This window comes from Mytilus edulis, chromosome 5, assembly GCF_963676685.1.
Source record: "Mytilus edulis chromosome 5, xbMytEdul2.2, whole genome shotgun sequence".
Lineage (NCBI taxonomy): Eukaryota > Metazoa > Mollusca > Bivalvia > Mytilida > Mytilidae > Mytilus > Mytilus edulis.
Genome location: NC_092348.1, coordinates 41,899,970 through 41,914,711, shown reverse-complemented (window position 1 = coordinate 41,914,711; position 14,742 = coordinate 41,899,970). Strand labels below are relative to the sequence as shown.

General features: G+C 31.8%; 1 protein-coding gene across 1 annotated transcript in view; it reads right to left on the bottom strand.

Annotated features, from left to right (window-relative positions):
* Positions 1–278: 278 nt before the first annotated feature.
* LOC139523698 (uncharacterized) overlaps positions 279–14,742 on the bottom strand; it is a 20,007-nt gene continuing 5,543 nt past the window's right edge. Inside the window, exons 3-12 of the mRNA XM_071317910.1 lie at positions 12,403–12,684; positions 10,656–10,946; positions 9,634–9,924; positions 8,825–9,100; positions 7,061–7,348; positions 5,145–5,465; positions 3,642–3,737; positions 2,936–2,969; positions 2,425–2,507; positions 279–857 (exon numbers count right to left, since the gene is read on the bottom strand). Coding sequence (XP_071174011.1) covers positions 772–857; positions 2,425–2,507; positions 2,936–2,969; positions 3,642–3,737; positions 5,145–5,465; positions 7,061–7,348; positions 8,825–9,100; positions 9,634–9,924; positions 10,656–10,946; positions 12,403–12,684 — 2,048 coding nt within the window. The 3' untranslated portion in view covers positions 279–771. The remainder of the gene's footprint in view (positions 858–2,424; positions 2,508–2,935; positions 2,970–3,641; positions 3,738–5,144; positions 5,466–7,060; positions 7,349–8,824; positions 9,101–9,633; positions 9,925–10,655; positions 10,947–12,402; positions 12,685–14,742) is intronic.

Here is a 14,742-nt window from a genome sequence, read left to right as displayed (position 1 = left end):
TTAGATATTAAGAAAATAAGTTAGTGTTATCTCTCTTTGCTTAAACACTTTGAAAGGAAAAATTCCTATATTATTATATTTTAAGATAGGGTCTTTTCAAAGTTGAATATGAAGTTGAAAACGTCATTGTCAAAATTATGTCAGTAAAAGGTATGTTTTAGACGAAAAGCTCGTCTGGCGTACACACTTTCAATCCGATCATCTTTGATGATCAGTAAGTACTATCTACAACATTTTTGTTGGCGTCTTTTTTAAATTGATATGAAAGTATGTTTTAATTTTTTTAATCAGTTGCGACGTACATTAACACAGTTTTGGCTTCTGGATCCCAATTAATGTCATTTTAACTAAATTTGGTTATTATAGGTTGCTCTCCCAATTTTGTAAATTTAACGGAACTGTCATACAAGTAGGAGGTTAAGCTAGGTATAATCCAGGATTAACCATTATTCCTTTGGGGAAATGTCTGTAACAAGTCAGGAATATCGCAATGGTTTTTCACTTGTTTAGTTATTGATAATGCTTTATATGTCAGTGTTCATGGATCGCATGAATTTGAACCAAAGTTTGGTAATTTCGTTATACTTTATAATAACTACAATCTCAATACTCAGCACTAAAATGCAGTTTTAGGCTAAGCTTTATCTTATAATAATAACAAGATGATGAAAAAACTTATGTAAGTTTACTATAAATGGCTTAGATATGCAATAAGAATAACTTTAAGTTTAACGATTGTATACAGTAGCAATTATTCACATCGTTTAATTTTCATTCTCTATCAAATGGTATCTGCTCATATTCATTTTCTGACATTGTATATCTATTATGCCCTGTGGTTTCCTCATCTGCCTGTCCTGAAACGGGAACACATAAACAAATAGAAAAAGTTTATAAGACAAATAAAGAATTGAACGCACTCAAAAAGATTCTATTAAGTAAACAAATTTAAAAAGCTAAATTGTCCAGCAAAATATTGAATTGAACTTCGTGAAGAGTTTAGAAGTGTGTTCACTTCGCATTCGTTGACATTATCATGATTTTTGTATATACCTTCATGTTATTACTATCAAACTGTGCAATACCTAAATAGCAAAAATTGAAAAAAAGTTTCCGCCGTAGCAACAAAAATATAATTTTATGGACTTGCTACTTTCCCTATACAGAATAAGACACAACATGTATGTGCGATATGTGTAATTAATTCTTCTGCTTAACCAATTAAAGTCAAAAGAGTTGTTCCAGTAAGACCCCTTCTTGACCCCAAAATATAGCAGATTTACAAAATTGTTAAATTGTAAACTTCAAGCTATTTATTGGAAAGTTGAATGCTTCTGATACATACATATGCGCTGTTTTTAAGAATACAATGCACATATATCGGATACAACCATCATAAAGTCATGCTAAATTACTGAAATCATCACAATTTTTTGCATTTTTAGTTAAATTTTATACGGTTTCCGTCTGATATGAAAGTGGTCGCATTTGCGTTCATTCTTAATATTGAAATATAAGCTGTATTGGATGATAATACATATAGGTTGAAGACGAATTCCTATTACAGCTTGAATCGGAGCGTTTTTAATGACTAAGTCAGTTAAAAATCTAATTGAATGAACTGAAAAAGACACATGTTTAAAAATTGTCCAAAATCTTTCGTCCGAAGAACTTGAAAATTGAGGCCAAAATCCGCCCTTACTTCTTTCTGTCTTCCTATGGAACTGTTTATAGTAACATTGGCAATCACAGATTTACATCACTTTACAATAAATATTTGGTAGCATATTTAAAAAATAAGGAAGAAAAACTAGATCATATGTTTCAAAATTCATATTGTTACTATGCACGTTGCAGTTAATATCAATCAATGAATACATCTAATATTCCTTCAAAGTTGTCTTTCTTCAACCGATCGAGTTGTTATACAATATAATGTCAGGAAAATAAAACACTTCAATTTCCCTTGAATGAATGAATGTTGATTGTTGCTATTTTGAAGACTGTTATATATACATATCATAATTTGAAGAAACATGCCGGATGTCATATCTTTAATTTTTCTGTTTTTGAGAGAAGTTGGTTTTGGTTGTAGATAATTTATTTCTCCGGGCGATTTAGAAATTAAAATACTGTTTGAACCCCGGTCTATTGTTGAAGCAGACATGATGCCTCCGTTGCTATATCACTAACTTTAAGCCAAATTTTCCTATTATTCATGAAAAAATCATGTGTTTAGTCAAGAGCTGCATTTTTAGTTAACTGTTGTATAACAATAACATCTTGATTGTACAAATACGAGCTCTCATTGACTTGAAATCTTAAGATGAATACATCATGCCTTTTCATGTTTAATATATATCAATTTTAATGACACTCGAAAGAATAGAAAAAAAATCAGTATGCTTTATAAAGAAATCATACTTAGATTCTCAATAAACATATCAATTTCTTCATAAAACTGGGTATCAATTCGTCGTCCTACCACAGCATTACTAGTATACAGACTGAAAAATCACATAATAGTAGATATCAGGGTAATCATATTTTTGCTGTTATTTATATCATATAATAGTATACTTAGATATGTCTCAGAGGGACAATTATTAAAATATGTATGTCGTATACCTGTCTTACATCTGATGCATCTGTCTGAACGCCGTTTTTATAGATAGATCCTTTGGTTATTACTATAATTTGTGTAAAGTGTTTTGTTGTATGCATTTCGCCATTGCTCTTGGTTGTTATTTTTTGATATATAAAATATATAATGGTTTTATTTCACAAATTATATTGATATTTGCTGTTGTAAACTTAGTGATATCATTTAAGATTAAAGAATGTATATCCATCTTGATTTCTTTCAAGACCAGGATTTCAAATGCAAGTATCATGTTCTTGTAATACTGTGTGTGCATCCTTAATATAGAGTTACCTTTTTCTGTTGAACCGGAACTTCTTTTTTCTTCCTTAATATGAAATGGATAAGTTATAACACATTATATTATCTGTATTGGTGTCATTAATGCATATCATGTTATACAATACAGTTTTAACAGTGTGCACAAATGGACAACTTTTAATTAGGGATTAAGAAATATCATTACTGGGATGCTGCAAAGAAAAATTGTGATACTGAACATTTCATTTCAATCCAAACATTTTAACTTTATTACAGTTTCTCAATCCAAATATTAAAATGCAGTTAACTCTTTATCAGTTTAAAACTCGAAACGGCATCGGAAACTCGTGGTATGAAATATGAAATCGTTGTAAAGATATACAAACTTAGTGGACCATGTTAAGACCATCGTACTATGCATAGCATACCCCATATCCTTTTTTTCATATCAAATTAAAAATTATATAGCTACTTTACTACTTAATGCAGGTGTTATGTTTAGTTTCTGTGTAACATACTAAATTCCATATCCATAAAGATGAAAGACGAACAAACAAACTACAGTAAACAAAACCTACATAACAATAGGGACATTCCGATTTTATTTTCCTCTGAGTTCAGTATTTTTGTGATTTTACTTTTTTAATATGGCTTCGCCGTCATTTTTATTACTCAATACAACTTGCACTTCAAAATATCTATACGCTTCGTTTTGAACACGAATTGTGATTTGACATACCTTTGGTAAATCTACATATTATAATGATCAGTCCTGTAACTACAATTCCTGTTGCTATTAGCAATGACATTATTAACACTGTGTGTACTGTGGTATCTAGTAAAGAAATAAATATGAATATTCGTCGAGCGGAATCTATAATATTAAATTATAATAGCCAATCATCGATTGGAAAATATAACTGACCATATTGAATTTTCCTCTGAGCTCGGTATTTTTGATAATTTACTTTTCATATTAGAAGCAACAATTGTTTACCGATGTGATATGCAAAATGTCATTCGATGAGGATAAAGAATGTGTTACAGCTGCGATTATAGGAGTTTTTTTTCAATGAAATTTTCATATCATTGATATTTTGAAATTAAATTAGAAAGAATAATAGAGATATAAAATATGAAAAAAGATGTTTCCTGAAAGAGCTTTAAACAATATCTGGTATAAAAATAGACTATGAATTTGGTCAGAAATGAATTAATACGGGACAAAAAGTTGGCTGCATCTATCGCATTGAAATTTATTCAATAGTTATCAAAGGTACCAGGATTATCTTTTAATACGCCAGCCGGGCGTTTCGTCTACATAAGACTTATCAGTGACGCTCAGATCAACATAGTTATAAAGCCAAAAAAGGACAAAATTGAAGAGCATTCAGGACTCAAAATTCCAAAAAGTTGTGACAAATACGGCGAAGGTAATCTATATACATATAACATTACATAACTTTATTTCTGATTCAAACTTCAACGTTTTAAAAAATCATCCTACTTTGTTCCCCCTTAAAATGAAATAAAAAATCAATGCTGACCACGAGTACGAAATATTGATCACTGATTGTATATTTTTCAAAAGCTTGCCTTTCAAATTATGATTACTGCACAGATTGTTGTTTACAAGAAGGCTATTGAATTAAATGTTCTTTAAAGTAAAGTAGAAATTAGCTCTTCCAATATTTTACGTTCTGAACAATGATTAGGTTAAAACATTGTGGAATAATTTGGTCAACGATGACCACATACATGGGCTATATGACACAACAACACTTATTTGGTGGGATTTGTGTTGCCAAGTCTTTAGTTTGTCTTAAGTACTATTATTTGTCTGTTTGTCTTTTTTTATTTAGCCATAGCGTTGTCGGTGTATTTTCGATCTGAGTTTGAATGTCCCTCTGGTATCTTTCGCCCCTCTTTTATCCCTCCCTTTTCACATTATTTTTTACAAGAGATTATCTCAGTATTTGAAGAGAGTTGGATGCTTAATCCTTAGTTTTCGGTAGACTTTTGTTTGTTTTTTCGTACTTTTCTATTAGGCTGTGTATCTTTCAATCAATTACTTATGTTGCTGGACATCATCTGTTTTGTTTACCGTTCAAAACAGAAAATTCATGTTCAAGTTTATTGTCAAATTACAAAAAAAAAAAAAGAATAAGAAAGAATTATGAACATAGAAGTCAAGAAAATAATATTTTGCTTATGTAGTTAAAATTTGAAAGGATACACTTACCTTCCTGTTCAAAAGTATGAGATGTTGAGAAATGTGCAGTTTTTACAGTAAGGCGGTATATAGACGTATCGACATCACACACTGGTTTGAGTTGAAGTGTTGCAATTTTCGCTTTAATTGGAACGTCTTTGTTATGCATATTTACAATATGTGTGGTTTGTCTTACATTTGGTCTTTGATGTTCTGATGAATGTAATAATCTTCCATTCTTATACCAAGTAAGTGTCGATATTTCATCAAAAGAATAAAATTCAACACTAAGTAAGCATTCTGCTTTTGACTTATGCTTTACTAAAGAGCTGTTTACAATAACAGGTGGACCTGAAATAAATAGGTCGGTTGCTGATTTTATAATCATTTGTCTGATCCAGACAGATACAGAATTGTGTCACTAGTAAACAAATTACATCTGAAACAGTCTTTTCATGTAAACTTGATCTGTAAAGTCTACACAATAAATTATAAGTCATGTTTATCGTTTCAGTCAATTTTTGGACTGAACAGATATGTAAATTCAAAACTGTTTAAACAGTTACGATTGCAGTCAATGCGGTTCTGCTTTGGTAGCATTTTAGACATTATAGTAAAATGATGTGTGTATAGAAAAATAGCAGCTACTGAACAGTTTTAACATATTAATTGATGGAAAGTATGTTTGAAAAATGCTGTATTACGACAATGAATAAATCAAAATTTGACGATGATAATTCCTCACAAGTTTTTTTTTAATCAAATGACCGTTTGAGATCAACTTTGCGTCACTAGTGTCGTATTGACAAATAGCATATATATCCAAGAAAAATGCAAAATGAAAAGTCCCTTATCAAATGACAAAATCAAAAGCTCCAACACGTCAAACGAATAGAAAACATATTTTGGTACAGGAATTTACTGGTGGATTAAACGTGATCTTACAACCAGCCAAACCTTTTACTTGTATGACAGTCATATAGCATTTATGACATCGGTTTATTTTATGAAGTCTCTTGATGTCAAGATATCGCTGGATATTTTACGGAAGTTGCAGTCCAGTTGATATAAGGTTAGATGTTGTTAATGCATCTAAAATAATGTACAAAGTAAACACTATAAATACATTTTCTGATTTTAAGTTTAAGAAACTCAATAAAAAATATACGGTCAAATCCTATCCGCTCGATTTGTGTTCTTATGCATTGCTGTTTTGATGTGTTTTTAGGTTTTATTACAGTTGTAATTATCTGAAGTATTCATTTAGTTTATAAGTCACTTGGTATAATGATTAAGAAACTCCACATTCAAATTTTTTTTTACTATAAAATGAATACATGTTTTTTGTTGAGTAACAGTTTTCAGGTTTAAACTTCGTCATGACGTTTTTGCACAGTTGCTGCTAAAAGCGTTTATTAACATTAATTTATATATTAACAAGAATGTGTCCAAAGTTCACAGATGCCATAATCGTACTTCCATTCTTTATGTTCAGTGGACCGTGAAATTGAGGTCAGAACTCTAATTTGGCATTAAAATTAAAAAGATCATATCACAAGGAACATGTATACTAAGTTACACGTTGATTAGACTTCAACTTCATCAAAACCTACCTCGACCAAAACCTTTAACCTGGAGCGGGACAAACGAACGAACAGATGAACGGACGCACAGACCAGAAAAATTTCAAGTTGATTGGACTTCAACTTCATCAAAAAAATATCTCGACCAAAACCTTAAACCTGGAGCGGGAGACGGACGAACGGACGAAAAGGCCAGAAGGTTTTTAGTTGATTGGACTTTAACTTCTTCAAAACCTATCTCGGCCAAAAAATTTAACCTGGAGCGGGACAGACGAACGAGCGAACGGACGGACAAACAGACAAACGGACGCACAGACAAGAAAACATAGTGCCCATAAATGGGGCATATACATTTCTTTTTACCTGGTACACTTAGAAAAGTGGTTGAATAAAAAACTGTTGTGTTCTTCCTTGTATCAGTTATGCTGCACGTGTAGTTCCCTACATCTTCATATGTACAGAAAGGTATCTGTATAAACGTATGTTTCCCTGATGAAAATCCAGGTAATTTACATATTTCTACATCATTATAATGGTGAAACCACTTTCCAAAGTGAAAAATGTCTGGTAAGTTATCGTCATGACAGGTGAGTTTTATCTCTGAATTACTTTCACACACTTCCTTTCTATGTGATACATTATATCCTTTGTCTGAAAAAGCAAAATAGGAGTGAATGCTGCAAATCAACTTATTTTTTGACTACTTAATTTCGCGTTTAGCCTTTACTATGCCCCTTTGCAGATAATAAATTTCGCGATTATCACATTTACTGTATGTAGTTAAATCTGGAAAAAAAACAAGTTATTTGCGAGGATTTATATTCTAGTTATTTTCTGCGAAAGTAAACACGCGAAAATAAGTTGCTTTCCAGTACTTAAATGAATTAAGAATTTAAAAAAAAAAAAAGGCTACGAAAAAAAACCTTAAGATAAAGCTATAGATTTATTACATATTTATTTAAATTCCATTAGTCAATTGTCTAATTCATCAAACCCATATCTCTTTTCAAATATCGATACACATATATACGAAGAATATTGTTTATTGTTTCGATGATTGTATGTGTCAAAATTTTAATTTCATAAGTTTAAATGGTGTCTTTATGTCAAATATAAAGTTACAAAATGTAAGCAGAAAGATACCATGGGGACAATAAAATTATAGGTCAATAAAACCATGGAATAAAAGATAATGTCGAAAAGACAAACAGAAAGAAAAAGAAAAAACATAAAACTAAAGAAAGAGCGAAACGAATAAAAACCCCAAAAGGGGGTCAACACATGTGCTTTAAATGGTAATAGTTCATGTTCATCTGGTGGCACGGTCGTGTTAATCATTGCAAGAAAGAAGTCAGCTGCAAGTCGCATTCAATAATGTCACAAGCGAGGTAAAAAGGACAAGATTGTGGTAACTACAAGTGAAATATAACTGAGGTCGTTTGTGGCACTTAAATTCCACAGAGAACAAACAAAATCATGATGACGTTCGTTTCGAAGGTTATTTCAAGTATATTATTTGAAACCATTAGTATACTAGTTTCTTCGTAAGTAGTAACTCTCTTTCAAGAAAATGTTAAAACAGCAATCCCTGGAGTAGGGCATAAACTGGGAGATATTTCTACAAAATGACTTCTTAGATATAGCCGAAACATAAAACTGTAAATGTTATTTATAATTTCACACATAATACAGTTTTTTAACTTGATTTCAACTTGTTAAAATGTCGAAATACCACACAGGCATTGAAACTATTACTATCGTCCGAAATAGATCAACTGAGTATACAGTTGTTTGTCTTTTTGTCTTTTATTCTGCCATGGTGTTTGTAGTTTCTTTTCGCCTTACAAGTTTAAATGTCTCTTTAATAGTGTTCGATTCCTTTTTTCGAACACATTTCTGTTACCTGCTCTGTTATATTTTGTTTCTATTGAGTTATCTTAGAATAAAAGCAGCCGTAAATTTGAATTTTACGATATCATGGGTAAAGACATCGGAGACAAAAACCGACACCTTCTATGAATTGGTCGATTTATTTTTCCTTCTTTTTATTGTATATGTTACGTATTAGGTTAAGATCATTAGCAGGTATACGTATGTTTTTTTCTTGTATATGAAAATAAAACTTACAAGGGAATATGTGAATATTTAACATTGACTCGCTGTTCGATTTGTTAGAACGACATCTACATAAAGTATCATCATCCTTTATGTCGGCAGTAAATACATTTTTAATTAAGGTAGCGTCGTCAATCACTTCCTGTTCTATGTGGGTTACATTGTCACATGATAAATACAGACTACTTGCTTCTGATTGGATGATATCGTAACACGAAATTGATGCTTGTTCGCCATCTATAAATTGTCCATCCATTTTAACCATGGGGGTTATGTTACACAGCTCCCCTGCAAAATTATTCATTTGACCAACATGAATGTAAATGTTATGACATAGATGTTCAACACCCTTTGCAATAATACTAGTAAGTTTCATTAGTCAAATAAATACAAAGAAAACATCGTATTATCATCTCCAAAAATATATTTCTAATCGTTTATCACGGACAAAGCAAAAATTGAAAATTTTGTTTTTGATATTCTTTGCCTTTCAAATATTTTCCATTCGAGCGTTACTGATTAGTCGTTTGAACTATAAGTGCACGTCTCACAAAATATTAAACCATGTTACGATGATGAGTTTATTTATTGAACAACTTCAGCTTCCCTACAATTAGCGTATTTCCAGTATCGAAAACACAGTGAACAATAACCTTCCTACATCTGCATTGTTCTTATTTTTTGTTAAATTTGTTTGACCATTCTTAGATTTTTAAAACCATATGTATATAGTCACATTTTAAGAGGAAGATATGCACAAACTATTTCCCCCTCATACATTATTCAATATGAACAAACATGGTGCAATTTTTATTATATACCTGTTTCATCGAAGTAAAATTTCTCTTCGATGACACCATTTGAAACAATCATTCCATAAACATTACTTGACATACAATCCATGCAGCTTATTACTCTTTTCTGTTCAGTTCTGAATTTGTCCATTTCTTTCGTGACAAACCTATTTAATGGACCCTGATGAAATTTGACCTTTCTGTTATTTGTCCACAAAGACTCTATGTTTATGTCTGGAAAGCTCTCAAAAGTTACAGTAATCGAACACAGTGTGGCATTAACGTGTTTGGTATGAATTCTCTTCAGAAAAATTGGTCCTGTAATAAGACAATCTCTGTATAAAGATATAGATATATAGTATATGATAAATAACAAATAAAAAGAGAGAATGTTCTTCTACTTCAAAAGTCGTTATAGTTCTAAATAAAGTGATTGTATGATGGCTATACACCAACAAATACATGTATCTTATCACTCTGTTAATATTTTTGATTTTGTCTTGTATGCATCATCAACCAAAAGATACAAATAAAATGTAAAATAACAAAATGTCGAACTGCTAGGAAAATCCAAATCGGTAAGTCCGTAATCAAATGTCAAAATCAAAAGCTCAAACACATCAAACGAATGAAAAACTACTGTAATGATCTTGACCTGGTACAGGAATTTTCTTATCTAGAAAATGGTGAATCACACCTGGTTTTTCAGATACCTAAACCTCTCACTTGCATGACAGTGGCATACAATTTCTTTATATTGACTACGACATAATGATCCATTCATCGCTTGATTTCTAATCTTTCGTAAATGAGTTTCTTTTTCAAGATTTCATTTTTGTTTAGGTTTTTGTAGATTCTAATACATGTGAGTATCCAATGCAAGTCATGTGTTTGACTACGACATTGGAAATATTTCTGGTTTTCAGAAGAAGATTACACTGAATTCTTCTTATCATTCTTGTATACTTAAATATTGTCAAATTTGGAGATACATATTATTACAAGTGTCCCTTTTTAAACCTTAAAAAACAAATTATATTTATACATGCCTTGTACATATAATTCTGTCGATGCGTTTGCTATGAGACTATTATTTTTCCTGACATCAACTACTGTGCAATAGTATATCCCCATTTTTTCGTAAGTGCTATTCTTGACTGTCAAGAGTGTTGTTTCATTTGAGATAATTGACGATATGAGACTTTTCTCTTCTTTTCCATTCGTATATTTCCAGTGTCCAAAGGCAAAAGGGTATTGTAATACAGGTACACGGCATGCTAATGTTGTCGAGGTATCATAGACAACATTGGTTATTGGGGATAACTCGAATGATAAGTCATCTTAAAAACATAAAACATGCACGTTACAGAAACTTCAAGTAATTAAAAGAATTTCCGCCTATAATTTCATTTCATGCAGTAATTAAAATAATTACAGTTTCATATCTATTGCATTTGAATCTTCAATCAATAATCAACATGTAAAACAACTTTGACAACTAAAGATTATTATACCTTTTTAGCATATGATATGCATATTAAGGATTGTTTGTTTAATAGAGATGCTAAAGATACCAGAGGGAAATCCAAACTCTTAATTCGAAATGTGCCCCGAAAGAGTAAGCAGATCATGCTCCACATGTGGTACCCGACGTGTAGCGCATATAAGAACGAATCCAGTAATAAGTCTTATTCCTGAAAAGGGCACGGATTTGTAGTTACGACATAAGGAACATAACCTCTATCATCTGTGAAACAGATATTCCATAACGGCCAATCAACTGGCGATGGCGTCCGTAAAATTCCCGATAGGATGATTTCAACTTCATCACTTGAAACTCTTGGTTTAATAGCAGCCATCTATTAAGGATATCACGATAGAAAATACAAGCCCAGGAATTTCGTATTGACAGGAGATATATATTCCGTATGCCAGCGCTGCTGAAATGTTGCTGCATAGAAATGGAAAGTTAATAGTTGGAAAGCTCCAAATTATCTCTCTTGTCATAAAGTTTTGTTTCCAACCGACCCTGGAGCTCATAGACATTGTCTAGATGTAAGTCATGATATGAGGCAGACTTAATTGGTTTTTTTTAAATTTGAATTACCGAAGAGATTTAAAATCGTCAAAATTCGCATCTGGTATGGTAGAATTGGTACCATTTATATTAGATAAGGATTCATCTTTCTATAAAATGTTTCACTCATAATAACTTCTAGTATTCCCATGTGTAGAATGCCTTAAAAAAGATTTATATCAGTGACTCTTTTTACAAAAAAAATCGTAAAAGTAAATATAGGCAACAGTAGTATACCGTTGTTCAAATTAAAAAATCGATTGAGAAAAAAAAACCATATCCTGGTTACAAACTAAAACTGAGGGAAACACATCAAATATAAGTGGAGAACATAAAAGAAACGAACTATAATATAACAATGGCCATGTTCATGACTTGGTACAGGACATTTTAAGAAAAACATGGTGGGTTGAACTTGGTTTTGTGGCTAGTCGCCTTCCCGCTTTTATGGCAATGTTAAATATAACATTAAAATGACAAAATCACATGACAGACTAAAAACACTCGTAAATCATAAACATTTCAATTTAATTTTTCAATTTTAATTGTAAGATTATTTTGTGAAAAGACCTAACTTTCGCAGAATAACAAAATCATCCACTTATAAGATTTATGTCGTTTAAAAATAAGGATCGTACATACACATCGTCCATAGATTTCAGAATTTAATTTCTAATTTAATTAAATATCTTTACTTTAAATGCATTGACTTTACTTACATTGGTTAATAACCAGTTGAAGCTCAGAGCGCACATCAAAACTCATATCCTTCGATTGAGCTGTACACGTGCATTTTGTTCTATTCTGATCTATATCAATTGAGACATTTAAATTTAGACAAGTAAAGTTGTCAATTTCTTGAGTTATGAGTTCTCCATGGCACTGGAATGACAGAGTAGTGTCTGGACTGTCTTCTCTTTGAAAACAACACTTGAAATCCACACTTTCTCCATCAACAAATGGACCAGTTGGTGATATGGTTGTAAAGTTGTATGTATCATCTAACATGTTTAAATAGTAAGAGAGAAAAGACATAACGTTATATATATAGACGACACTTGTGTCAAGCGTACATCGTGTTAAAGCTGGTTTATTTGCAATTGGTGATTTAAGTGTCAATTTATATTTCAGCTTATATAAATTTCGTTTCTTTTTTTAATTAAATACAATATTCTAAAGCATAATTATATTTTATTCCTTAAAATGAATTGTCATTTTATTTCTTGATAACCACTCTTGGTCTAAAAAAATCAATATACAAACTCAGATGGTAGAAAGGAAATCATTTCAAAGATTAAATTTAAACAAGTGAAATGTTGGTATGCTTCTGTCTTTTGATAATATCGTTTTGAGTTTGATGTTTTGTTGAAATAGATTAAAATCATGGTGATTTAAGATCTTCTGCTTTTTTTCGGAATGTAATAGATTATTGGTCATTTCATTTTTAGCACCCCTAATAATGTAGCGTCATTGACTGAATTTCAATTGTTTATAATGTTCTAAACCAATCAAATGGTTTGAAAATATTTTCTCATAATGCATCAGAATTTAAAAGACGCACTTACTTACACGTATTCTGATTTTGAGGTGTTATGGAGCCTGCACATTGTGTGGCCTCTTTTCCATGCGAAAAGACGGTATACATACATATAAAACGAAATTTGTTTTACATGCACACGTATAAAAAATTGCGGTTTTTATCCAACGCAATCATAGGTTTTAAAATTTAATTACACCTTATGTAAGAATCCGGGGTTTTGATTGGTTAATAGCCAGTGTATTTTTCACCAATTTACTGTTATCAAATGAATATCGTTCATTTTTAACGCCGCCGGGGTATTTGCTAAAAGGATATGCCCTTTTTACCCTCTCTGCCGTAGTATTTGCCAAAAAATACTCTATCCGACTGGACGCTTGTAACGTCATGATCATCAATGCGTTTTAGTACATTAACATTCGGTGTAATTAAACAGATATATCATGTTATTGAGGGGTATTTGCGAAAAATACCAGTCTTGAGAATGAATTTCCCTCGCCTTACGGCTCGTGAAATTTAACATTCTTTCGACTGGTATTTTTCGCAAATACCCCTCCTTAACATGATATATCTGTTCATAATTACACCTTATGTAAGAATCCGGGGTTTTGATTGGTTAAAAGCCAGTGTATTTTTCACCAATTTACTGTTATCAAATAAATATCGTTCATTTTTAACGCCGCCGGGGTATTTGCTAAAAGGATATGCCTTTTTCACCCTCTCTGCCGTGGTATTTGCCAAAAAATACCCTATCCGACTGGACGATTGTAACGTCACGATCATCAATGCGTTTTAGTACATTAACATTCGGTGTAATTAAACAGATATATCATGTTATTGAGGGGTATTTGCGAAAAATACCAGTCTTGAGAATGAATTTCCCTCGCCTTACGGCTCGTGAAATTTAACATTCTCTCGACTGGTATTTTTCGCAAATACCCCTCCTTAACATAATATATCTGTTCAATAATCCTGGTACGTTTGATAACTATTAACGTAGTTTTCAATTTAGACTCGTTTATATTTTTTCGTTTGGGCTTGTATCATATTTTCCCTCCGGTTTATATGATCCGTTCATCCTATATTGACTCTTAAAATTCAATTTGAAAATGAGGGTACATTTTATATGGCCTTCCAAATACCGTTTCGATCCCTAAGGCCAGCAACCATTTGATTTTCTGGGGGGGGGGGGGGGGGGGGGGGGGGGGGGGGCTATGGTTTTTTTTTTTCTGTACAAACTTTTTTTTTCGCCTGCGGCGAAAAACAATTAATTTTTTTCGCGACAAGTCGAAAACAATTTTTTTCTTTTAATTTTAGAATTACATATAGTGGCAGCTGAGGGTGAAACAAACATTTTTTTTTTCTCAGAATCAAAAACAAATTATTTTTTTCTCCAAAAACTGGAAACAAACTTTTTTTTCCAAAAAAAACCATAGCCCCCCCCCCCCCCCCCACCCCCCCCCAGAAAATCAAATGGTTGCTGCCTAACATCACTGAAGAGACATTTATTGTTGAAATCCGG